The sequence below is a fragment of the Rhinatrema bivittatum genome, chromosome 1 (assembly GCF_901001135.1).
Source record: "Rhinatrema bivittatum chromosome 1, aRhiBiv1.1, whole genome shotgun sequence".
NCBI classification, from domain to species: Eukaryota; Metazoa; Chordata; class Amphibia; order Gymnophiona; family Rhinatrematidae; genus Rhinatrema; species Rhinatrema bivittatum.
In genome coordinates this window covers 738,498,885-738,526,167 of record NC_042615.1, presented here as the reverse complement: position 1 = coordinate 738,526,167, position 27,283 = coordinate 738,498,885, and the positions used below count along the sequence as shown (strand labels likewise).

Sequence of the window (27,283 nt, the reverse complement as noted above, 5' to 3'; positions counted from 1 at the left end):
CCCAGACGTCTCACGTTTCCTGAAAGGAGTCAAACACATTCGCCCGCCACTGCAGTGGCCAGTGCCCTTGTGGAACCTCAACCTAGTATTGGAATTTTTGGCAGGATCAGCCTTCAGGCCCCTTCGAGGCCTGTCCCTCCGTTTGTTAACCTTGAAGATGGTGTTCTTGCTGGCTGTGTGTTCAGCACGCCGCATCTCAGAGCTACAAGCACTATCCTGTCGTGATCCATTTCTCAGAATCACTCCAGAGGCTATCCATCTTCGCACAATTCCATCCTTTTTACCCAAAGTGGTCTCACACTTTCACCTCAACCAAACCAAATCCTTGCCTACCACGGAAGGTTTGAAGAAGTCTGAGGAAGGTCGAATGCTACGCCATCTCGACATCGGCAGACTGCTGTCCAGATACCTGGAAATGTCAGAAGCAGTACGAAAGACGGACCACCTGTTCGTCCTGCACAGCGGGAAGAAGCAAGGGGAAGCGGCCTCACGGCCAACCATCGCCCGCTGGATTAAAGAAATTATCAAGGCAGCCTACATAGAGGCGGGAAAACCACCGCCTCTACAGGTCAAGGCTCATTCTACCAGAGCACAATCGGCCTCTTGGGCAGAAGCTAAGATGCTGTCGCCTGCAGAGATATGTAAAGCGGCGACATGGTCCTCCCTCCAAACCTTCTCCAGATTCTACCATCTGGATGTCCAGGCCCGGGAGGACACAGCATTTGCGAGGGCAATCCTAAACGGTCCTCGGGCAGCCTCCCACCCAGTCCGGGAGTAGCTTTTGTACATCCCACTTGTTTTGAGTCCATCTGCTACACGCTAGGAAATGTAGAGATTACTTACCTGATAATCTCGTTTTCCTTAGTGTATGCAGATGGACTCAGCATCCCACCCGGCTGCCAGCATACATGGGGATTCACTGACTCACGGTAAGCCATGTTTTCTTATAACAGGCCATCCACCCTGCCAGGTGTCGACGCCTTCCGGTTGAGAACACTGGCGGTTTCCAGCTACTATCAATCGGTCAGGGTAATCCTGTTCATTTAATCGATCGGTCAGCTACAGCTTTTGCAAGGAAGATTACTGAATTGCTGCACTTCCTGCAGGGGTATATGTACCCGTGCTGACGTCAGATCCGTCTCCAACTGCTAGCACGAGCACACTATACCCACTTGTTTTGAGTCCATCTGCATACACTAAGGAAAACGAGATTATCAGGTAAGTAATCTCTACATTGGACTCCATAAGAAAATGTAAAAACTAACTTTATTCAGTTCTGATCAGAGCAGCACTAAATGTTTCATTATATATGCTCGTTATTGCCCGTATTTGGCCTCCTGCATACTTTCTGTTCCAGCCTTCAATAGCAAATTTTTTAAATTGCTTACTGGCCCAAATAGCTCTTTGTTTCCTTTCTGGCTGCGAAATGGGTAAATCACCCCTGTAATCTCTGCTCCACACTGAAACCATAAAAACGGTTTCTTGTACATGATGAGCTTACTCTGTTGGAACATTTGGGTTAGCATGCATGGAACACACACAGTTTCAAGCCACTTGCCTGTTCATTCAGGAAGGCATGGAGCACTGTTAATTACATGACCAGAGATTTTGAATAGAAATATGTGGCTCAATGAAATTTATACTTAGTAAATTAGAAAACTGTGCTGTTACCTCCACTCGACCACCTACATATTCACTGGAGTTGCAGGAAGCTGTTTGTCAGGCACAGCAGAACTCTCTTCCTTTAATTCAGCTTTCTTGGAAGCCACTAGTCTATGGAATTAATTACTTTACTAAGTTTATGCATTTGGCAGTTCTTTGTACCTCACAGCGGTTCCTGGCTTTCTGTAAATACTGGTGTAGTTAATGTCCTAGATGGTTGTCTGAAACCTTTTCTTTTAAAGCAGCATTACTACTTATGATGATCAAAATAGTTTCCTTGTTTCTTTGCTCTGCTCCGTTTCTAAGTTAACACCTTCATTTCTATTCTGTTTTATCTAGGCATATTTACTTTCTTTGCTGTTTTTGTTTTGAAAAATTTAGTATGCACTTATTACAGTTCAACCTCATGTCTTTTGTCATTTTTAAGCATCTCGTATCCCTGCAATGTTCTCGCAGGTTTCTGCTGGTAAACCCAGAGCAGCTGAGGGGAGGAAGCTTTCCGAATTTTTAACACTTAGTGTTTACACTCTTGGGCATTTTTTCACATTGTGCTGTCTAAAAATACAAATCAGAATGCATTAAAGTAGGAGTTTGTTTCACTGATCTATACAATATATGCTATACATTCATCATGAAAGAGCAATTATAGAAATATTCCAAAAATAATTAAGAATAGGAAAAGCCAAAAGTCTTGATTGCATAACGCTTCATAACCTTTATCTTACCAAACCCAAACTAGCACTGGTTCAAAAACTTGCCATAACAAACCCCTTACTGAGGTAAATAGAGCCCACTTGTATCCAGTCACAATAGCTGAGCTGATTTGAATATTCCTGGATGATGAATCACGCTATTTCTGTTGTTAAAAGTGAATTTAAAGCAAAGGTAAAACATGCAAGCAAGGAGCTGCTGAAATAACTCCTGAATAACATTATTCAAGGGTACAGATGGGTGGAAAGGTAATAGAATTTCAATGTGTTTGAATATCCCTTAGGGCAGTGGAAACAGTTTTGTACCATGATCAGCCTTTCCTTCCAAAGACAGAGGCTGTGGGTAAAGTAAACTTCTGCAAAAGGTCGCAGAGAGACTCAAGATTGCTTTAAAAGAACTACAGGAGTAAGGCTGGGGAATATGTTGACTGTTCAACAATTTCAAGAGTACTCCACAAACATGGCCCTTATGGGAGGGTGGGAAGAAGGAAGCCACTGCTGAAGAAAAGCCATATGATGTGCCACGTGGCATTTGGAAAGAAACACTTACGGGCCGATACAGTAAAAACGCGGGAGAGCGGGCGAGCGCCCAGGACACTCTTCTGTGCATGCGATACAGTAAATAAATGTATTTAAATTAGGCCCGGTGGTAAAAAGAGGCATTAGGGACACTAGCGCATCCCTAGCGCCTCCTTTTGGACCGGAGCGGCGGCTGTCAGCGGGTTTGACAGCCGACGCTCAATTTTGCCGGCATTTGTTCTCGAGCCCACTGACAGCCACGGGTTCGGAAACCAGACGCCGGCAAAATTGAGCATCCGGTTTTCAAGCTGCGGGCCTATTTCAAATTTTTTTTTTTTTTACTTTTGGGACCTCCGACTTAATATCACCATGAAATTAAGTCAGAGGGTGCACAGAAAAGCAGTTTTTACTGCTTTTCTGTGCACTTTCCCGGTGCCGGAGAAATTAGCGCCTACCAAAAGGTAGGCGCTAATTTCTGAAAGTAAAATGTGCGGCTTGGCTGCTGCACATTTTACTTACTGAATCGCGCGGGAATACCTAATAGGGCCATCAACGTGCATTTGCATGTTGCAGGTGCTATTAGGTTTGGGGGGGGGGGGGGGTTGGATGCGCTATTACCCCTTACTGAATAAGGGGTAAAGCTAGCGCGTCGAAAACGCGCGTCCAAATGCCGGCTAACAGTGCGCACTGTACTGTATCGGCCTGTTAGAGAACAATGTACACGTGATGGTTTTGTAGTCTAATTAGACCAAAGTGGAATTTTTTGGTCTCAGTACTAAATGATATGTGTGGTATAAGACAAAACTACTCAGAACTCTGCTAACATCATCCCTACTGTAAATCATGGTGGTGGCAATATTATGTTGTGAGGATGCATGGCAGCACTGGGGACAGGAAGGCTTGTGAAAATAACAGGAAAGATGAATGGTGCCGAGTACAGGCAGATCCTGATGGAAAACCTTTTTCAATCTGCCATAGACCTAGGAATGAGGAGAAGATTCACCTTTCAGCAAGACAGCCATCCTAAGCACAAAACAAAAGCAACAGTGGAGTGGCTCATCAAGAAGAAAGTGAATATCCTTGAGTGGCCAGTCAAGCCCAGACCTGAATCTACTAGAGAGACTGGTGGAGCTACACAAGCTAGTTTATCCTTGATTTTCTCCTGTAATCCCACATGGAATTGGTTCCACAGGGCGGACTCCTTTCAGTCAATGTCTGCTGTTGATTGGTGGAAACAGACTACATAGGAAAGGACAAAGCCTGCCCTCTACCTCAGTTGAATAATTTCTTTCAGCAGTATGCTTCAGATGCAGAACCAAAAGCATCCATGTAAAAAACTATGAGTTAAATGCTTTCCAAGTTATTAGTGAGGATTTTTGTCACCCTGGGGGAGGTTTCTTCACCACAGCACCCCTTCATAAAATAAAGTTAAAAAAAAACACCTGACTCAGTCAAGCACTTAGTAACTGTTCAATTGCCTCTCTATTATGGGTGGGGCCATGCCTCTTAATCCCCCTCCTTAAAAAAACAAACACAAAAAAACCCCTATAGCTATTGTGCCAAACCAAGCGGTCCTAGTATTTACCCAGTCTTCTCTTTTTTTTTCTTGTTGCTTTCTGCAGCTTACCCTGGCCAGCTGGCTGCAAAGCGGGTGGGATGGGGGTGCACAGTAAGGATTCTGGGAAGCTGTTAAGTTAGAGCCTCCTATCAGTAAGCCATTCCAGTCCAGGATTCAGCAATTGGGCTTTGTCCATACAGCTTTTAATGAACAGCATAATTACATCTGGGCTCATACTTTCAGGTCTACATAATAAGTTGCTCAGATTCAGAAGACAGTTTGCAGTTCAAGCTGGTCCACACAGCTCAACCTTCAGCCCTCAGGTTGCCAAGAACACATTCCTGGCACCTCAGCATCCCTATAGAAACCCTGAGGATCTATCCGATCCTCAAGGGCAGGATTGCAAGTCTGGGCTTCAAATTACCAGAAGGCTCCACAGACTTGTTCACTTAGAGTTGATCAGAGCCACTGCATGGCTTGAACATAGAGCTCCAGCCTCTCACAATGGCAGTTTGCTGGTTCAAGACTAACCAGACCTTTTTTTTACCCTAACACTTATTTGACTTTGGCTCAAAATGCAGAATTGTGAAATAATCTACCCCTAGTAGTATAAAACATTATAGATACAAATACATTTGATTAGAAAAGAGAAACAAATTGTAAGAAAATGAAAGAGAGAGCTCATAGGAGATTTGAAGTAAAAAGACAAATCTGAAGATCTAAGAGGACTGGAGCCTGTTATATATTGCATTTAAGGGAGCTAGCTCCAATAGTATTGTGCAAGTTAGTGGTGGTAATTACAAATATTGCTGACTTTATATAATACCTTTCTCCAAAATGCATATCAGACATAGAGGTAAAACCTGCATACAGATAACATATTCCAAACCTCAGTGCAGCTTGGGAGATAGTTTTAGGGATAAAGAATGTAAATTCACACTGTGATCGAAGTAAGGGAATGTAAAAGGAAACCAGTGAATGTAAGTATACTTTGGAGCAATGCTTGAAATCTGTAAGTATACTTTGGAGAAATAGCTTGAAATCTGAACACCAGAATTTCAATCCTGATATTGGAGGGATTCAGGACCCAACACATTTTTAACATGAGAGAGGAGTAAGGGAAAAGAGATGGAATTATTCTGGCAACTGAGGTTTTGTAAAACTTTTACGTGATTTGTTAATATTTTTTGAGCCAGCTATGTGAAAATTTGTGCAGTAGTGAGCACACAACAAAGGAACTTGCATATGTCATAAAAAAAAAAAATAACATTTAGAAATTAGTTGATGTATGCAAATCTTAATCTGAGTGGAAATGGGAGATTACTGGAGTTCTAAATCATTCCACGAATTTTAGAAACCAGTCGTATTGCGTTGTACATTGCCAAGTATGATTATATTTAGCACATGCTTTATTGAAATGGATTAAGTTTCAAGTGATACATGCACATCAAACAAGAAACAGCATAAAAATGTGAAGAAAGATGATAGAATTACAGTACCACGGAAATATGCTTCTACATTGAGAAAGCCCAGAATTAAATCACTTGAGACATATTCCAAGAAGGGATAAGAGGAGGATAGAGTATTGTAAACAGACTCTTAAACATAACCTAAAGAAAAGTAAGAGCGTAGTCATTTTACTGGGGTGCTCCAAATGCCCAGAACATTATCCAGCCTGTCAGATTTGACTGGCAGGTCCAACAGAATAAGGCCTGAGAATGTTGTCATTTATCCTAAAGAAACTTGCTGATGGCAAAGTAAAGAGAAGTATATAGATGAGACCTTCAGGGACATAGTAGCCAAGTTCCAATTCCAGTCTGGCAGCCATGGTGCTGCCTTGGAGGAGGAAGTTCTCATGATGGAGGAGGAAGTTCTCATGATGGAGGAGGAAGTTCTCATGACCAGTTATTCTTTCCTATCTCTTCCTTCTTCTCCAAGTTCTGTGACCCTTGTTAATTGTAACTGTTTCCTTCGATCACCACAGTTTTAGTTTGATGTATTTAATGCACCCCGTTTCATGTAAACCAGCAAGATATGTCCTCATGATTGCCGGTATATAAAAACCTTAAATAAATAAATAAATAAAATAAATGATCAGAGAACATGGTGCAGCAGGAAATGATCCTTTAGCAAGGACCTGCTCTCCAGTTGGTGCATTGTCCTCTCGCATCGGAGGATGTCTCTCCCAAGGCTACCACCCAGGAGGGAAGGGTTAGGTTGGCCATCATAGTTGGTGATTCGATTATTAGAAATGTAGACAGCTGGGTGGCTGGTGGGCATAAGGATCACCTGGTATAACACACAACATTTAGATAGACATGGTTTGATGGGATACAGCCAACATGGATTTACCCAAGGGAAGTCTTGCCTCACAAATCCGCTACATTTTTTTGAAGGGGTGAACAAACACGTGGACAAAGGTGAACCGGTAGATGTGGTGTATTTGGATTTTCGGAAGGCATTCAGCAAAGTCCCGCTTCTAAGAAAACTAAAAAGTCATGGGATAGAAGGCAATGTGCTTTTGAGGATTGCAAGTTGGTTAAAAGACAAGAAACGGAGAATAGGATTAAATGGTCAGTTTTCACAGTGGAGTGTCTCAGGCATCTGTACTTCGACCGGTGTTTTTTAATATAGTTATAAATGATCTGGAAAAGGGTATGACGAGTGAGGTGATCAAATTTGTGGATGACACAAAATTATGCAGAGTAGTTAAATCTCAAGTGGATTGTGATGAATTGCAGGGAGGACCTTGCGAGACTGGAAGATTGGGCTTCCAAATGGCAGATGAAATTTAACTGGACAAGTGTAAAGTGATGCATATAGGGGGGAAAAAACCCTTGCTATAGTTATACAATGTTAGGTTCTATCTTAGGAGTTACCACCCAGGAAAGAGCTCTAGGCATCATAGTGGATAATACATTGAAATCGTCGGCCCAGAGTGAGGTGGAAATCAAAAAAGCAAGCAATGTTAGGAATTTTTAGGAAGGGAATAGCAAATAAAATTATGGATGTCATAATGCCTCTGTATCATTCCATGGTGAGACCACACCTTGAATACTGTGTGCAATTCTGGTCACTGCATCTCAAAAAGGATATAGCTTCACTGAAGAAAGTGCAGAGAAAGGTGACCAAAATGATAAGGGGTATGGAATGGCTGCCTTATGAGGAAAGGCTAAAGAAGTTAGGGCTGTTCAGTTTGGAGAAGAGATGACTGAGGGGGGATATGATAGAAGTCTACAAAATCATGAAAGGACTTGAACACGTTAATGTAAATTGGTTATTTACTCTCTTAGATAATAGAAGGACCAGGGGGCACTCCATGAAGTTAGCAAGGAACTCATTTAAAACAAATCGAAGACCATTCTTTTTCATTCAGTGCATAGTTAATCTCTGGCATTCATTGCCAGAGGATGTGGTTACAGCAGTTAGTGTAACTGGGTTTAAAAAAGGTTTGGATAAGTTCCTAGAGGAAAAATCCATAAACTGCTATTACTGTAATTAATAAGCAATAGTAGCTTGTGATTTATCTAATGTTTGGGTACTTGCCAGGTACTTACAGCCTGGATTGGCCACTGTTGGAAACAGGATACTGGGCTTGATGGAGCTTTGGTCTGACCCAGTGTGGCATATCTTATGATCTAAAGGACTTTCAGTTAGGTTCTGTTTTTGTTTTTTTTTGTAGAACTTGATTGCAAAGGATCTAGAACTGAGACATTATTTAGAAATCTTTAAAATGGTTAATGAACAGAGTACTCAAACAACTTCAACATGGAAACGTCTAGTTGCAATAGTGGAATCTTTGACTGTGATACTAACTTAAAAATTGTGATCTTGGCAGCCTATATATGCTTATACTTGAGGATAATTCTTAATGTTGATCTAAGAAAAGGTGTCAGAGGCTGCAAAGAATCCAGTTGAAATGAAGAGGGAGGGGGACTGAATGGTAGTTTAAACACTAAATTGTTTTTATATTACATAAGTTTAATCAATTTGTTGATCACCTGGTTTGATCACAGTTATACCCTGTTTGTATCAGTTGTTGAAAAAATATATGAAGTTGTATCTGTAGATTGGAGTGAAGGCAGCTAGCTATACTTCGGTATAAAAAAGCATTTAAATAAATAAATATTAAGTAGAGCAGTGATTTTCAAACTTATTTTTCCCAGATCCCAGTGGAAGAAAAACACTTCTCGCCATAAAGAAGGGCAAGATTTAGTCGCTATAACCACTTCATGTCAAGTAATATCTGAAATTAGATATTTAGGTTACTTGTAAAGCATTTTAAATGGTACTCTAACACTCCTCCTTCCTCCAATCTTCCCCTTGCTCACTCAGATATAACTACCTTGCTTTCCAATCTTGCATGACCAATTCACAGCAATATGCGACCATACTCCCATGCCTCACAGAAGACCATAAGAATAGTGTGTGAGTATGGGTTCCATACTGCTGAAACTTTTATAGGACCCTCTCCATCCACCACTGCTGTTTAATCCCCACCCCACCTGACCACCATCTGCCTCTACAGCTGACATAATCCTCACACATAGAGAGCACTTGGGCTAAGTCTGTGCTCATAGGTCCTGCCTCCTAGATGGAGCGTTTGACTGTAGCCATAGTCTCTGCACTTGTTGGAGGGAAGTCCTGCAAGGAACCATGCACAGGTTGTATGGGAGGGCAGGGTCTGCCCAAATCCATCATTACTACCAGGGTCTTGAGGCAGGAAGAAGCCTTGTTTTGGCGCATAATACAAATAAATTGTAGCTTGTGCAGGAAATGCAGAAAAGGCTGTGACCCAGTAACTAGTATACCACAACCCAGTACTAGGTCATAACCTGAGGTTTGAAAAACACTGAAGTCGAGGCAACATTCTAATGTAGGAAAGTAGGATCCCAGTAACCCAGCAAATCAATAAAGGTATGAGACAAAAAGGAGATACTAAATCACTGTGTCCCAAAATAAAGGGGGGGGGGGAGTGAGAAATAGGGTCTCTCACTCAATAGTAAGATGGCTGATGCCAGAATCTAGATATCTGAAAGCAGTAAGAAGGATAGATGATGAGAATAGAAAATGACAGAATCCACTATTTACTTGTTTGGTAAATTGTACTGAAGCCATAGGAGTGAGGTGACACTGTTGCCAATTATTTAGAAAGAAATGGAGAATAAAATGGAGACTATCATAATGCCTTGGTATAGCTATGTGATTTGACTGCAATATTAAGTATTGTGTGCATTTCTGATTACCCTATCTAAAAAAATAAAATGCTGCAGAACTAAATAAAAAAAATAGTAGAGAGAAGGTCAATAAATTGCCCAAAATGATGTGCAAAGCTAAAAACATAATACAATACATAAAACAAAGCATGCAAATCCCCCCCCCCCAAAAAAAAAAAAAAAAAGCAATAAACCAACAAATTACAAAACATACCAGACACAAAAAGTTGCAGACATAATCTTCTCTGTTAATAACATAGCTAGGTTGAAAAATGGTTTGGACAAGTTTCTGAAGACAGGCACATTAATAGTTTATTAGCTAGGCATGAGGATCGCCACCTCCTACATCTGGGAATGAGCAACAGAGAGGTGGTGTTCTGGCTAAGCCAGGCACAAACTTGGACATGTCTGGTAGTGCCATCCCCAAGAATATTGAACCTCACCAAGACCAGTAAGAAACCTTTACAGCATCAGGCCTAACACTGTGGAGCTTCTTACCACTAACAGACTTGCTCTAGATCTCTTATCCTTCAGGAAATCTGTGAAAACCTGGCTTTTTGAAGTAGTATTTTATGCAAACCAATGACACAAACCCTATTAAAGACTCTATATAGCCCCTTCTGCTATTTATATGATTACCTTATTTGGGCAACATTATTTAACTACTATAATCTATTGTACCACATTTTTTTTTATCAGTATTTAACAAGTATGTTCTACCAGTGTTTCCCAACTAGTGTGTCTTTAGACCAGATCAAGCGTGCCATGGAAAAGTTACCACTGCTTGCTGCTCAATTCCAGGCCAGTACTTGAGTTCTGCTCTCAGTAACAAGAGTTATTGGAGGTGGCTCTTAAAATGCATAGGAACTTCTTTCTGAGAACACGTCGTCATGCATGCCTCTTTTTCCTAGCTACATCATGAGGACTGGAATATGAATTAATGGGCAGCATTATGGGCATGAATAGCTAGGGCCCCACTTTGCGCAGCACAAAGAGTGCGCGCATGGCACCAACACCTCTTCCCTCTCCTCAACTTCTTCCCAGGCCGAGTGAGAAAGGAAGAGCGTGCAGTGAGCACTGGATGTGACTAGAGCTTGAGAGCAGCAGCAGTGAAGGAGCTCGAGCAGCCACATGTGGCAGCCAAGATAACTGAGCTGGCTGCTTGCATCACAGCGACCTCTCCCTTCTGCACTTGTAGATTGAGGGAATTGGTTCATTGTGGTAGGTTCATATGTGTCTCAGCCCCCTCTCTCCCTTTGTTTTAAAATTTGGAAGACACACCCCGCTGGGGCTTTCAGTGCTTCCCTAGCTCTTGTTTTGACCATCTGAGCCCTCTCCATGTTCACAATGCCTGGCCCTTAGTGATTAATGTACCACACTACATTTTTGTTTGTAGGCGTGCCTTGGGCTTGAAAAGCTTTGGAAAACACTATATAACACCGTAATTACTATGTTGTGCTACATTTGTTCGGTTATTAATGCATTCATATTTATGGTTTATGTATGATTTACTGTTACCAGTCAAGAATTGATTGAGTGGGATGCAATTTAAAAGAAATATCAACAGTTCTATCTGTAATGCTTTGAACTCTCTGGCTGGAAAGCCATGTCATAAATAAACAATGATAATAGTTCCAGTGACCTGGATTGGCCACAGTCTGAAACAGGATGCTGGGCTTAATGGACAATTGTTCTAACCCAGCATGGCATTTCTTAGGCTCTGATGATTGAGGAAGATGCTGTGAAACAGTATCTGACCTTTAACCCTCAGTCAGTTACTTAACTCAATAAGCTGCATCTCCTTCGAGCCCCATTCCAGTGCTACCGTTTTTCATCCCAAAGATATAAAAGCACACTCTCTTTTGTTATGGTCTGCTTTTCTTAAACATTTCTGTTCAAAAACAGCCATTTATTTATCTATTATTTTTATACACCGCCATTCGATCTGAGATATCACATCGGTTTACATTTCATAGAGTGAGGGTCCTAAAAGAGACATGTGCCTCCTTAGTTACAAGCTAAATATTTAAAAGAAATAAAACAATTGAAGAATGGTAGTACAGACATGGCCACAGAGAGGACATGAACATTCTTCATAGATGATGTGTAATACTGGGATAGGTTCCACTGTTTCACTTTCATAGCATTTGGAGATGATATAGAAAATGGCTAGCTGGTAAGGGTATCTTGCTAGGAGTAATACGAAAGATCAGCAGTTGAGTAGGAGGCAACAACAGTGAAGGTTTTGATATTACAACCATTGCTGTAGCGGCTGTCCCCTAGCTGATATATAATTGGAAATAAACATTTACACCTCCAAGTTAAAGTTGTAGTTTTCCTTCCCTTGTCATCTCCAACTCTGCAGCCCTACTTTATGTCCCAACTCTGCCCATTCTTCTCTACTCTTGGAATAGTCTTAGCCTTTCTTCCTAATTGTCACCAAGCTATTGCATCACATTTACACACAGCCCAACTCCTGTCTTAGTTTGGGGGGGGGGAAGAATGCCCTTTGTGGGTTTATTCTTCTGCCAAAACAGTGGTTTTTCAGTGCCAGTCTTCATAGTTCCCAAACAGGCATCATTTGAAGGATATTCACAATGAATAGGATTGAGATATATTTATTAATTTGGACCCAAAACTGGTTAACTTGTATGTGTTTACTGGGAGTGGAAAAATATTTAGAAAGCATGTGTGCCAGTGAAAACACATTTTTCCTTTAACTTATTTTTTCTTCATTTTCTCTTGTTTTTTTTAATATTTTGATTTCTTTTTGCCTTTCTTTGCTTGTCTCTCTCCCCATTACCTTCCTCCTTGCTTCATTTCCTCCCTCAATCCAGCTTCCTCCTGTTTCTCCAGCCTTTTTTCCCTTCCTTTTTTCTCCTTCCTTTATTCTCTTTCAGCCTGTCTGTCCTCTATCATATGGCTTTGTTGGCTCCTTTTGAGCCCGGGCCATCTATAGCAGCTCCTGTTAGGCCTGGAACAGTATCAGGCACTACAAAGGATTTTTCCATTCCTGTTGATGATACTGAAAACTAGATTAGGTTAGGGGTCCCTAGAACCAAAGTTTGGAAACAGTGGTGAAGTTTTGGGTTTTTTTGGCCATGGCAGCACAGTATTCAGGCCCAGATAAGTAGACTGGATGGACCAAGTCATCCTCATCTGCCATAAAGCAATTTGTTACTGTGTTAGTCCACTTGAATGCACAGAAATAAAGGTTAACAAATAAAAATAAAAAAAATATGACATCTTTTTATTGGACTGACTAAATACATTTCCTGACTAGCTTTTGAGAGCTGATACTCCCTTCCTCAGTCTAGAATAGAATGAGCAAAAGATGACATTACCAGGAAAAATGTGCATTATACAAAAGGTATTCCAGTGATAGGGTTGGGGCAGAGCCAGGGTTTGATGGACAATCAGAAGGTCCTTATTTGCCAGCAATTTCTGTGTTTATCTTCCTGTCCTACCAATATGTTTTTTCCTTCCCCTTGTGTCACTTCTGCTCCTCTTTCTGGTCTTTCACTTGTGTTTGTCACACAATTTAATAGTAGGCAAATTTGATATATCAAAAATTGAAACTTATTGACTACACACCTCCTTTTCTGAGATGCTTTGGATGATGGTTAATATTAGCTGCATTAGATGTGTTAATAGTTAATAATAACATGCGACTTCCATTAATGTAGATTGATTTATTGATAGGTTTGGAATTCACCCAGTCGCAGGCCGAATGCCTGGACAGCTAAATGTACTCCTGGCTGAAGCTGGTGTACCATATGATATTGTGCTAGAAATGGATGAAATTAATCACGACTTCCCAGGTAAGAACATCTGTATTATGAATTTATAATGAAACACTTCATTGTAGTTTTATCTTCTCTCTTAAAATGTTTGATGGTAAGGTTAGGATGAAATTCTGTTTATTTCTGTTACCTTGTATTAAAAGACATTTTTGGAAAACTAGAAGGCTAAAGGCCTAATTTTAAAAAGCATTTACATGCTTAAAATTGGCTTTTACATGTGTAAATGCACTTTACCTGTATGAGGCTTTTGAAAATTGCTACAATATATACCATTGAATTGTCCATAGGATTTACTAGAGTAAATGGCTTTTGAAAATTGCTACGATAGCATGTAACATTTCTGTAAGTCCTTTGAAAATTACTATGTAATATTTTACCTGAAGATGAGAAATATTCTCTAGACCACAGTTTGTAAATTTGACACCACTATATTCCGTAGGAAAAAGTAATCTATTTTTATCAGTACAGAAAGAGTTCAGGGATTTGAAACAGAAAAAAAATAACTGCCTTTAAACAGAAGACAAGTCAATTTAATTGTCTAAATGTCTGAAAGTTTTTTATTGTATGCTTTACCTGAATTGGCAGGTATGTAAATAGCCATTAAATAAAAGATTGCAGTTCTAGCTACTAGTGGGAGGAGAAAATGTTTGCAGATCAATCATTAGAAAATTACCCCAAAAAAATCTAGCTAATGCTTTAGATCCCCATATAAACTTTATAAAATTAAACCTTAAGGGGAAAAGGATAAAACACAACAGCAGAAAGGGACACTTTGGACTGCATACTTTGTAAATGTATAAAGTTGATTGTGTAATGGTATAGGTTTCCTTAAGTATCCACTGATTAGGAAAGGCACCCATATAAAACTATCATTAGAGACCTTTATTTCTCTTTTTTAATTTTATTTTTTCACCCTAGGAGTTTGTTTATTGCAACAGGAATAAAAATGGTAGAAAATCAGTGTAAAAACGGACTTTTTGTTTTTTCATTTTGGTGGATAGAAGCCAAGAAAGGAAAAAAACCGGGCCGACTCACCTCGTGTGGGGAGGGCCCCCCACCTTAACATTGCGCCCGCCGAAGGGGAGGGCCCCCCCCTCATCCCGATGCACAGGCCGTTCGCGCGGCGGCGCGCAATCCCCCCCGGTGCAGGGAGGGGCGGGGCGGTGTCGGCGCGTCGGCGGCGCGGTGACGTCGGTCCGCGGGGGGCGGGGCGATGCGAGCGACGGCGCTGGCGCGTCATCGGCGCGATGACGTCGGCCCGCGGGTCTCTCGCGAGACTCGGGGCCTTTAAGACGCCGGCGAGCGCGGGCCTCAATCCTTTTTCATGGCCAGCGCTCGCCGGTTCCGGAGAATCGATAGGCGCTTCGAGCTTCGGGGTCAGCGCACGGAGGCCTAGCGCCGATCGGACGAGCCGGGGATGCCCAGCGGAGCGGACGGAGCGGGCGGGCACCGCAGCGGACGCCCGGGGAGACCGGAGGACCCTCGGAGGGAGGGTTTGGAGGAGAGCTGTCCCCGTTCTGCAGCATCTGGGCGCCAGGATCGCTGCGGTTGTGGAAGCAGGCAGGCTGTGGCCACGTGGGCAGCACCGGGATCGCTAACAGCGGCGATTTGGATTGGGATTGGAGAACCAGGCAGGCAGTGGCCACGTGGACAGCACGAACGGTGCGGAGGAGGCCGGAGCGGCACGGCGAAAGGACGCAGCTGCTGGAGGAACCAGCCAGGATCCGGGACAGCTGAGACGTGAGGAACCACGTGACTACACACAGATTTCAGCCCTGCACAGAATTTAAAGACACAGACTCACTTCTGGAGACTAGAGGAGCTGGAGCCGAGAACAGGAGCGACGCAAGATACCTGCCAGCGCCCCTCCCGTTAGAAGCTGCAAACCGTGAGTAAACAATAATAAACAATATAAAAAAAAAAAAAAGGGAAAAGTGTCCTCTTATTGATCGCAAGTATGCCAGGTAGAGGAGCACAGAAAGCCCGGGGAGGAGCAAGGCAGCAGAAAGCCCGGGGAGGAGCACGGCAGCGGAGGGGCGCAGAGCCACGGGAAGCACCGGCGGATCCGGCCCCAAACAAAGGGGAAGGAGGGAGGCAAAGACCGCAGGCCAGGAACCTGAACGAGCCAGGATTGGCTGAAAAGGTTAAGGTGCAGGCGAAGAAGAACGGAGGTCGGCGACAGCCGGCGAGGCCAGCCCCGGCGGAGCAAGGCAGCAACCATGGGTCGCAGGGCAGGCATTTGGAGTCGGGGCAAGGCGGCCCACCGCAGTGGGGGTGGCCCTTCTGGCCGGCGATGGGGGCAGGAGCCATGCAGCCCTCGGGAGCGTCCGGACAAGCTACAGAGGCGACAACACAAAGTGGGCTGGGAGGAACTCAGCACGGTGCACAGACATGGATGGCTTCAATGGGTAATCCTTACCAACAACACATGTACCCCCCATGGTGGCAGGTACCTCCGCCATGGTACAACCCGGCGACCGGGGGAATAATGGCTCCACAGGACAGGGTCACTGGAGCACAAAAGACATCGGAGCCCACCCAAGGGCGAGAGGGGAAGACCAAGTCGGGTCACCAACCCAAGAAACGGACCGCGGCGAACGGTGCCGGCAGAGGACAAGGAACGGAGAGCCGAGAGGGCGAGGCGAGCTCGGGGGAGGACGGTGAGACAGGAGCACCGGAAGGAGCAGCAGACGTGGCAGTCGGGTCGGAGGCACCCAGCGAACGAAGCAGTGGAGGACGGGACAAGGCTGCAGTGGCAAAAAGAAAGGGTAATAAGAGAAGGAGGAAGGACAGCGAATCTTCCACTGACTCGTCAGAGGAGGAATCGGACGGGAGTGAGGGGGAAAGAGGGCCCTCTGAGACGGTTGGGCGCGTTGCAGCGGGCGCGACAGCCGTAACGGCCCTGCCACCTTTAGCGGAGTTGTGGGAGAGTGTTCCGAGGGCGTTGCGCAGCAAAATAAGGAGAAGAGAATATATAGATATATTATCCATATTGGAGGGTAGGAAAGGTGCAGCGGAGAGACAAAAGAGGGGAAAGAAAGAGGAGAAGAAGGGGGGGGAAGTGAAGGTGGCAAAGAACATAATAAATTGGGCCAGAGCCTTTTTGAGGATGATCAGTGTCACGGGAAGGGAGGACCCGTCCCAGTATGCGCCCATGCTTAGCTACGCAGATGCCATACTCGAGGGTTACAAGGAGTATCAGGGCTGGTGCTGGTTGAATTATGACGAGCAGTTTAGGGATAAAATGGAAGACAACAGGAGCATGTCATGGGGAACACAGGACGTCGGTTTATGGCTGCGTCAGATGACCAGTAAGGTCCTTGATACAAGTGGAGTGCATGGGAACGGAAAGGCGGGCAACAGGACACCTACGCCGGGGAGTAATTCCTGGGGAGAGAGCGGGAATAGCAAGGTGTGTTGGAGATTTAATAAGGCAGGGTGCACCTTCCACGAATGTAAATTTAAGCACGTATGTTCCATGTGTGCCGGACCGCACCCGGCAAGTAAGTGTATCAAAAAAGGGCAAGGGCCGGCAGGAAATCTTGGCGGAGGAGGAAAGCAATAGTGTTTTCAGCAAGGCGCCTTCACCGATACAATTGGCAACCATGTCGGAATGGCTGGCAGAGTACCCTAAAAGCTTAGACGCTGCCAGGCTTAGGGAGGGTTTTAAATACGGTTTTAGAATACCGTTTAACGGAAAAATTAGGGGCACAAGTTTAGCTAATGCAGTCTCAGTAGTGAGACACGCGGGCATAGTACAGCAGAAGGTCCTTAAGGAAATCGAATTGGGCAGGATGGCGGGCCCTTTCGCGGACCCCCCCTTCCAGGATATGATGATATCACCCTTGGCAGTAGTGCCCAAGAAAGAGCGAGGGGAATTCAGACTTATTCAGAACCTGTCATATCCCCCAGGTGATTCGGTTAATGATCACGTGCCGGAGGATGCTTGCAGGGTCCAATACGCATCCTTCGATGCGGCGATCGCTTTGGTAAGGCAATGCGGCCAAGGGGCGTTAATGGCCAAGGCGGACATAAAGTCCGCATTCAGACTGCTGCCCGTTCACCCCGACAGCTTCCCGCTACTAGGTTTTCACTTCAAAGGCAGCTACTATTTTGACAAATGTATGCCGATGGGGTGTTCTATATCTTGTGCTTGTTTCGAGATGTTCAGTACATTCTTACACTGGGCACTGCAGAAAAGGGCGGGGAATGGCAACGTGGTCCATTACCTGGACGACTTCCTGTTTGTGGGACCGGCCAATACAAACACCTGTGCACAGCTGTTAGTAGAATTTCAGGAAATGGCCCGAGATTTCGGGGTTCCATTGGCACAGGAAAAGACGGAAGGCCCCGCTACCACCCTGTCCTTTTTAGGCATAGAGATAGACACCCAGACAATGACATCGAGATTGCCGTTAGAGAAGGTGTATAAGATACGGGACCTGCTTCGGCAGACATTGGCATCAAGGAAGGTTACCTTAACCGCGATGCAATCCTTAATAGGAAGTCTGAATTTCGCCACCCGGGTAATACCAATGGGAAGGGCTTTCTTGAGGCGATTGGCAGACGCGACGAAAGGGGTGAAGCGCCCGCACCACCACATTAGAGTAGTGAGACCGATAAGGGCCGAAATTGTAATGTGGTTGCAATTCTTGGAAAATTTCAATGGCATAGCAATGTGGCAGGAGGAGGTAATGTCCAACAGAGACTTAGAGATCTACACCGACGCGTCAGGTGGTTGGGGATTTGGGGCGTATTGCCAGGGCGCCTGGTGTGCGGCGCCTTGGCCGCAGGCATGGCGGGACGAGGGCTTGGTAAAGAATATAACGTTCCTGGAACTATTTCCCATATTGGTAGCGATTACAGTGTGGGCCCATAAGTTGCGCAACAAACGAATAGTCTTTTGGTGTGACAACTCGGCAGTAGTGACGGTGTTGAACAAGCAGGCTGCCCACTGTCCCCGGGTGGCCGGGTTATTGAGGGAAGTGGTCCTGCAGAGCTTGCGGTTGAATATGACTGTAGGGGCAAAACACGTACCGGGTGCCCGGAATCAGGTGGCGGATGCGCTCTCAAGGGCTAAGTGGGATCTTTTTCGCCAACAGGTGCCAGAGGCAGAGGCGGAAGGAGTCCCAATACCGGCCCGTCTATGGCAAATTGGAGCGAGGTCGAGCAGGGATTGTTGAGGGCGTCGGTCGCCCCAGCGACCTGGAAAGCGTACTGCCGGGGCTATGAGAAGGTTCAGGAGTTTCTGTTAGAACAGGGCAGCGCGCCAGGGGTGGTAGAGGCCAGCCAGATAGTTCACTTTATATCATGGTCAAAGGAGGCAGGACGGTCCAGGGGAGTCACGATCAACCATTTGGCCGGTTTTGCCTTCTTCACCAAGGCGCAGGGTCTGGGGGATCCGTTCAGCTTCTTCATAGTCAAGAAGTTGCTAGCAGGGTGGGCGAGGGAGGTGGCATGGGAAGGCGATAAAAGACGACCCATCACGCACGAGCTACTGGTCAGATTGTGGCACGCAGTACAACAAGTATGCACCGGGCCATTCGAGGTGGCATTGTTCAGGGCAGCGTTTTGTACGGCGTTTTTCGCTGCATTAAGGGTTAGCGAGTTGGTGGCCCCATCCAAAAACGATAAGGGTAATAACGGTTTATTGTACGGTAACGTACAAGCTCAGGATCGGATCATTAGACTCAGAGTCCACAAATCAGACAGACCAGAAGGCAAAAGGGGCGGAGATTATATTGGCAACAGCGGGGGCACAGGTAACTTGCCCGGTGAGGAACATGAGGAACTATTTGCGGATAAGGCCGAAGGGCGGGGAGCACTTGCTGGTGCATAGGGATGGCGTTCCACTGACTAGGTATCAGTTCGCAGCAGTGTTGCGCACGGCGTTAGAAAGCATTGGATTGGACCCGAGAGATTATGGAACACACTCGTTCCGGATCGGGGTAGCGACCAGCGCAGCGCAAGCGGGCTTGCCGATGGAGACCATCCGCAAGATCGGTCGTTGGCAATCCGCGGTGGCCAAGCGGTATGTGAGGCCGGAGTTCGTTCAGATGGATAACTAATGCGTTTAATTTCACCCGCAGATGCAGGGAACCAAAGGAAGATAGCATGGGTAATAGGACATTCCTTCGTGAGATGGGCGGCCAAAAGGGCGCAGGAGAGACCTTATGGAGTGCACTTGGGGCTGGCTCCGCAAGGAGTCAGCCTGAAATGGATGGGAAGGTCGGGAATGAAATGGGAACACCTGTTATCGGACCTGCGGCACAAACTATGCACGTTTCAACACCCAGATGCCATAGTTATTCACCTCGGGGGAAACGACCTGGGGGTGCATTCGGCCAAACAGTTGATTGAGATGGTAAAGGGGGACCTGGCCGCGATTAGGGAATTGACACCGGGAACAGCCATCATTTGGTCGGATATCGTACCTAGGATGAAATGGCAGGGCAGCAAGTTATGGGGTAGGGGCAGGAAGAAGATTAATAGGCAGGTCGGTTTATGGGCACAACAGAGGGGCATTCACCAAATCAGGCATGAATGGGCAGACGAGCCATGCTCCGGCCTGTATAGGCCGGACCAAATACATCTGTCCGACATAGGTTACGATTTATTTAATAATGCCATTCAAGAATCGCTGGAGCGGGTTTTTTGCAAGGTTGGGCCGCAGCAATCGGGGGGAGACTGAGACAAGTGAGGCACTGTCCCAGTCTGGTGGCGGGGGTACCCGAGTCGGTAGGTAGGTGGGGACATCGAGGACACGGTCAGGACGGACCGGAAGTCCTAGGTAAAAGAAAGTGCATGTATCCAGGCGTGGGCGGCCTCGAAGAATGGCCCCGTGGCTTTGGCACGGCGGGGGGCCGGTAAGATGGTGGCGGTCTGGCTTAAACGGCGGACGCCGGTTTGACGCCCGGAATGCACTAGGGTTGGCGTACCGACGGCTCGGGCACCGGTAATGTAATTATGTTGATTTATTCTAATTAATGTTAATAAATGCTGCGGCCTTGTTTCACCAAGCATTGAGTTTCTGTGTGGTATGTGGGGCGGCTGTGAAAAGGGGGGGGGAGGGGGTCGGACACGGAAGTGCGGACTGCCAATGTTAAACCGGGCCGACTCACCTCGTGTGGGGAGGGCCCCCCACCTTAACATTGCGCCCGCCGAAGGGGAGGGCCCCCCCCCCTCGTCCCGATGCACGGGCCGTTCGCGCGGCGGCGCGCGATCCCCCCCGGTGCAGGGAGGGGCGGGGCGGTGTCGGCGCGTCGGCGGCGCGGTGACGTCGGTCCGCGGGGGGCGGGGCGATGCGAGCGACGGCGCTGGCGCGTCATCGGCGCGATGACGTCGGCCCGCGGGTCTCTCGCGAGACTCGGGGCCTTTAAGACGCCGGTGAGCGCGGGCCTCGATCCTTTTTCATGGCCAGCGCTCGCCGGTTCCCCACCCACCCACCCACAGGAGCTGAAGGGGGTTGCCATGAAGAGATGGGGTAGCGGGAGATAGGGGGGAAGGAGGACGAATTTGCATCTGGATAATAAAGGAAGGATTTGTCGCAGCGAGGCGGGGGTACCCGAGTCGGTAGGTAGGTGGGGACATCGAGGACACGGTCAGGACGGACCGGAAGTCCTAGGTAAAAGAAAGTGCATGTATCCAGGCGTGGGCGGCCTCGAAGAATGGCCCTGTGGCTTTGGCACGGCGAGGGGCCGGTAAGATGGTGGCGGTCTGGCTTAAACGGCGGACGCCGGTTTGACGCCCGGAATGCACTAGGGTTGGCGTACCGACGGCTCGGGTACCGGTAATGTAATTATGTTGATTTATTCTAATTAATGTTAATAAATGCTGCGGCCTTGTTTCACCAAGCATTGAGTTTCTGTGTGGTATGTGGGGCGGCTGTGAAAAGGGGGGGGGAGGGGGTCGGACACGGAAGTGCGGACTGCCAATGTTAAGAAAATATTAAGCAGATTTTTGTCCTAGAGCAGGGATTCCCAAACTTTAAATAAAGAGGGCCATATAACTTTCTAAATCATTACAGGGCTAGATGAAAGTGTTAATTATCAATTCTCCCAGTGTCTTTCCTCTTCCTTCTCTCTTTCTTCCAGTAACTCCCCTTTCCCTCGCAATCTTCCCCCCTTCCCTCTCAATCTTCCCCTCTGCCTGCATCTCCCCTTTTCTTTCTACATTTCCCCTTCTCCTTTCTGCCTAACATCTCCAACTCACCGAGTGTCATACCTTTTCCTTCCCTCTCCCCCCAGCATCTCCCTTTTTTCATCAGTTCTAGTGGCCCCGTCTCTTTTCTCCCTTCCTCCCAGAAGGACACAGTTCCTTCTGCCTTCCTGCAGCAGTGGCTTCAGTGGCAGCTTTGGTGGTCCTTCTCAATGGAACACTGGGACTTCCTTCAGTTCCAGTGGATAACTCTGGTGGCAGCAGCTCTGGCCTCCCTCCTCCAGTGCAGTGAGGACTCTGGTATTGAGGCGGATCCAGTCTCCCTTTTTCAATGGCAACTTCCTTCTTCCTCCCACGATGTGGGCATGTGGTTGTGGCTGCAGCATACATGGGCATGCTGCTTCTATGCTTTGTTTTCCTGCATGTACAGTCCAGAACCAATTTCTGTGCAGGCCCCACTTCTGATAGCAGTTGGAGACGGATCAGATTTCAATCTGACGTCAGCCCTAGTACATATACCCCTGCAGGAAGTGCAGCTCTTCAGTATTTTCCGTCTCCATAGCAGTTCAGGACTCTATGCACGCTTGCATAGCGTTAGAGTAATTTAGCAAAGAAAACCAAAACAAGAAGAAATCTTACCTCTACAGATGAGCCCCGCTCTCCTGCGGTGACACCATTGGGTCCCTCCCCCAGTTGAGAATTCCCGAGGTGATTTCCACGATCCCTCGGAGCCTCACCCAATGAGATCCCTCATTGGGTGAGGCTGAGAGGCAGCGGGTGCAACTTCGAGCGCAGCGGTGAAGGTATTTCCCTCTCACCTCGCAGCCGGAGACCGCCCAGAACGAGACCGGGAAGTGCCGAGAACAAGGTAAGGTAGAAATCTATTTAAAAGACTCCGGTCTCTGAAGCTTGAGGAGTCGCACAGGTCGCCAGCCGGGACCTGTGCCACCGGGTTGATCTGCCCTAGCAGGACTAGACCCCGGTCAGATCCGAGGGTCCTCCCACGTGGAGAACCCTCCAAGGTGGTCACCATATTGTCCGCATGGTCGCCGTCACCATTTTGATCTGTTCGCTGCCCTGTCCGCTGCCCCGATCCGTGCGCACAGAGGCGAGCCATGCGCAAAAATATCTTGTGCGCACAACATTGCGCGCCCAAGTACGATGCGCATAGCCACGCGCTTAATGTGCCGGGCGCATAACTTCGATCTGTGCGCACAACAGCGAGCACATCTCCCTGAGCGCGTACCAATCATACTTCGCACCGGAGCGCATAACTAAGCCACCCGGGGCCCTGTATTTTATGCGCACAAACCATGGCACCACTGGAAAAGAAGCTCAGGGCCTTTGCTCAGCATGCCATATTAGAGCTGCACAGTATGAGGAGGCCACGGCCCTGTGTATACAGTGCAAGGAGGCCCTGGGGAATCCAGCCCATGGCCATCCCCAGCCGGTACCGGGTTCCAGCTTCTCGAGCAGTATGCCGAAGCTAGTGTCTCCCAGCGGGACCCTCCCTCAAACAGGGCTCCCCAGGGACACAGCGCCTCTTAATTTAGACCCAGCGTCTATCTCCTGAGTAGAATTCTTCAAAGGCCTGCATACCTTCGTCCACATGCAACCGGGGCCTCCAATAATATGGCCAAAACCTCCGACAGAGGACCTCAACATCCTGGGACCCTCTATGCCCAGGGAAGTGATTCCAGTGCCCAGAAGCCCCACCATCGGGGACACGGACAACTCAGATGAGGAATCAGAACCCCTGGAGGATGAGGAACTCCCTCTGGGGATAGAGCCCCACCGAAGCATGAGGCGCTTCTTCACCAAGGACAAGCTTCCAGACCTGGTCACACACAGATTGAAAGAACTCACTATCCCAGGCACAAGTGCCTCGGGGGAACCTAAGACGAATCCCCTACTAGAGGGACTCCGTCAGACCTCCCGTCATTTCCCGCTATTACAAGCCATCCAGCAGCTAATTGACCTGGAATGGGATGCCCCGGATACTACGTTCAAAGGGGGGCGTGCCCTGGCAGCCATGTACCCTCTGGACCCAGCTGCCAAAGATCTCCTGAAATGTCCGAAAGTGGATGCCATGGTCTGCGCAGTCTCAAAGCGCACTACTATCTTGAGTGAGGAGAGGCACTCAAGGATGCTAAAGACAGACGTCTGGAATCCATCCTCAAACAGTCTTTGATGTCTCCATTATGTCTCTACAGATTGCGGCCTGCTGTGCCATGGTGACACGCGCCTACTTATCACAGACCAGGAATAACACTCCTGAGGAAGCCCTGGAACCAGCAGTATCATTTCTCACGGATGCCACTTCTGATCTGGTGCACACCGTAGCTAGAGGAGTGTCGTCAGCAGTGGCAGCCAGAAGACAACTCTGGTTCCGAAGCTGGTTGGCCGACGCATCTTCCAAAACGAGACTCACAAGGATGCCCTTCAAGGGAACCTCCTGTTCAGAAGCAAACTAGAGAAACTAGCCAACAAATGGGGTGAATCCCCACTACCACGGCTATCGGAGGACAGGAATAAGAGAAACCAGCAACCCTTCCCCCGAACTTCCAGGGGCAGAGGATCACAGCGCTTCAACCCATACAGAAGCACATATCAAGCGGCTCGCCCCACAGGCAGGAGCCAGTCCTTTCGGAACAAGCACAACAAAAGGGGAGCCGGCTTGGGCCCAGGCCCCAGCCGCACCCCACAATAAAAATCAGTCGACCCGTCCAAAGGAAGAAGCCATAGGGGGCAGACTTGCCCTATTCTACCAAAGATGGGTCGAGATAGCTTCGGACAAGTAGGTCCTAGCCATCATTCGAGAGGGATATTACCTGGATTTCCCCTGCCATGACCCTTCCAAGAGGATGGCAGTGGAAACTTCACTGACCAGATTGCTAGCATTAGAGGCTATAACCCCGGTGCCCACACAACAAATAAATACTGGACATTATTCCATCTATTTTATCGTTCCCAAGAAAGAAGGAACATTCCAGCCCATCCTGGACCTCAAGTCGGTCAACCGCCACCTGAAGATTCCTCGCTTCCGCATGGAAACCCTACGCTCGGTAATAAGGACGATACAACCGGGAGAGTTCCTTACATCCCTGGATCTGTCGGAAGCCTACCTACACATTCCGATCCATCAAGAACATCAGCGTTTTCTACACTTCACGATCCTGGACCGTCACTACCAGCACCCCAGACATTCACCAAGGTCATGATGGTAGTGGCAGCAACTCTGAGGAAGGAAGGAATCCTCGTACACCCTTATCTAGACGATTGGCTGATCAGGGTGAAATCCCCAGAGGAAAGCCACCAGGCGACCAACAGAGCCAAAACTCTACTGGAGAGCCTCAGGTGGGTGGTCAAGACAAACAAGAGCTGTCTGCAGCCCTCCCAATCTCTAGAATACTTGGGAGTCCGGTTCGACACCAAACAAGACAAGGTCATCCTGACACCAACAAGGAAATCAAAACTGATGACCCAGTTGTGATCCCTGTTGAGCGAGCTTCGCCCCACGGCATGGGACTACCTCCAAGTCCTCGGCCTCATAGCATCCACACTGGAAGTAGTGCCATGGGCAAGATCTCACAAGAGACCCCTACAGTGCTCACTACTATTACGATGGAATCCGCTGTCCCAGAACTACACCGTACATCTTCAGCTCCCGGATAAAGTTCAGACCCAACTACGATGGTGGCTACAAGAAGGCCATCTGAGCCAGTGAATGAGACTGTCCTCACCAACCTGGATCCTGCTCACCACGAACGTCAGCCTACGAGGATGGGGAGCACACTGCCAGGAGCTAACTGCCCAGGGGCAATGGAAGAAAGAAGAGTCGGGATGGAACATTAATCACCTAGAAGCCTGTCTCTCCGACTATTAACATTGAAGGCAGCCTTCCTGGTGGCAGTCTGTTCGGCCCGTCGTATCTCAGAGCTACAAGCGCTGTCCTGCCGGGAGCCGTTCCTCAGACTCACCCCGGGAACCATCCAGTTACGCATGGTTCCGTCCTTCCTCCCCAAAGTGGTTTCTCACTTCCATCTCAACCAAACCATCTCGCTACCATCGCCAGATGAGCATAAGAATTCGGAAGAGTCTCGCAGTCTACGCCACCTCAACGTCAGCAGACTCCTAGTCCGATACCTGGAAAGGTCGGAATCCATACGAAAGATGGACCATCTATTCGTCCGTCACAGTGGGAAGAAGCAAGGGGAAGCGACCTCGCTTGCAACTATAGCCCGCTGGATCAAAGAAGTCATCAAAGCAGCCTACGTAGTAGCAGGCAAGCCACCAACTTTACAAGTCAAGGCCCATTCCACTAGAGCCCAGGCAGTGTCCTGGGCGGAAACCAAGATGCTGTCACCCGCCGAGATCTGTTGGGTGGCGACATGGTCCTCCATCCACATCTTCTCCAGGTTTTACCACCTGGATGTTCAGGCTCGAGAGGACACAGCATTTGCAAGGGCAGTACTAAGTGGGCCACGGCAGCCTCCCACCCAGTTCAGGAGTAGCTTTTCTACATCCCATTGGTCCTGAGTCCATCTTCTACACACTAGGAAATGGAGAAATTACTTACCTGATAATTTCGTTTTCCTTAGTGTAGACAGATGGACTCAGCATCCCACCCACGGCTGCCGTTATTCATGGAATTCTCGAATGACATCCCCGAGAGTGAGTGATTCACGGGTAAGCCATGCTTTCCTCCAACTAGGACACCCATCCTACCGGGTGTCGACATTTCTCGGTTGAGGGCACTGGCGGTCTCCAGCTATAACCAATTCAACCAGTTCAAATTAATCAAGTTAACAAAGTTATAAAGTTAACCAGGTTATTCAAATTATTCAGTCATACGTATATCCACAATTGCTTTTCGAGGAGAATACTGAAGAGCTGTACTTCCTGCAGGGGTATATTTACTAGGGCTGACGTCAGATTGAAATCTGATCCGTCTCCAACTGCTATCAGGAGTACACTATACCCATTGGGCCTGAGTCCATCTGCCTACACTAAGGAAAACGAAATTATCAGGTAAGTAATTTCTCCAATATGTCATTCTGGGTCAGACCAAGGGTCCATTAAACCCAGTATCCTGTTTCCAACAGTGGCCAAGTCACAAGTACCTGGCAAGTACCCAAACATTAGATAAATCACAAACTACTATTGTTTATTATGGTGGTGCCAATAGCCATGGCACCACCGTAATAGCAGTTTATGGATTTTTCCTCTAGGAACTTATCCAAACCTTTTTTAAACCCAGTTACACTAACTGCTGTAACCACATCCTCTGATAATGAATTCCAGAGTTTAACTATGCACTGAATGAAAAATAATTTTCCTAGCATGTAGCAGATGGACTCAGGACCAATGTGTATAGTGTACTTCTGATAGCAGTTGGAGATGAATCAGATTTCAATCTGACGTCAGCCCCTAATACATATACCCCTGCAGGAAGTGCAGCTCTTCAGTATTTTCCGTCTCCATAGCAGTTAGGGACTATCTGCACGCTCTCATAGCGTTAGAACCAAATCAACGGAGAAAACCCAAATTTTGAAGAAAATCCTACCTCTGAAGACGAGCCCCGTTCTCCTGCAGTGATACCCTCGGGTCCCTCCCCCAGTTGAGATTTCCCGAGGTGATTTCCGTGGTCCCTCGGAG

The 27,283-nt window shown here is 47.1% G+C and overlaps 1 protein-coding gene across 4 annotated transcripts in view; it reads left to right on the top strand.

Annotated features, from left to right (window-relative positions):
* Nucleotides 1–27,283, top strand: part of NNT (nicotinamide nucleotide transhydrogenase) — a 404,867-nt gene that overhangs the window by 359,568 nt on the left and 18,016 nt on the right. For all 4 annotated transcript variants that reach the window (XM_029577710.1, XM_029577726.1, XM_029577728.1 and 1 more), the window contains exon 20: nucleotides 13,368–13,486. In XM_029577710.1, the coding sequence (XP_029433570.1) occupies nucleotides 13,368–13,486 (119 nt within the window). The remainder of the gene's footprint in view (nucleotides 1–13,367; nucleotides 13,487–27,283) is intronic.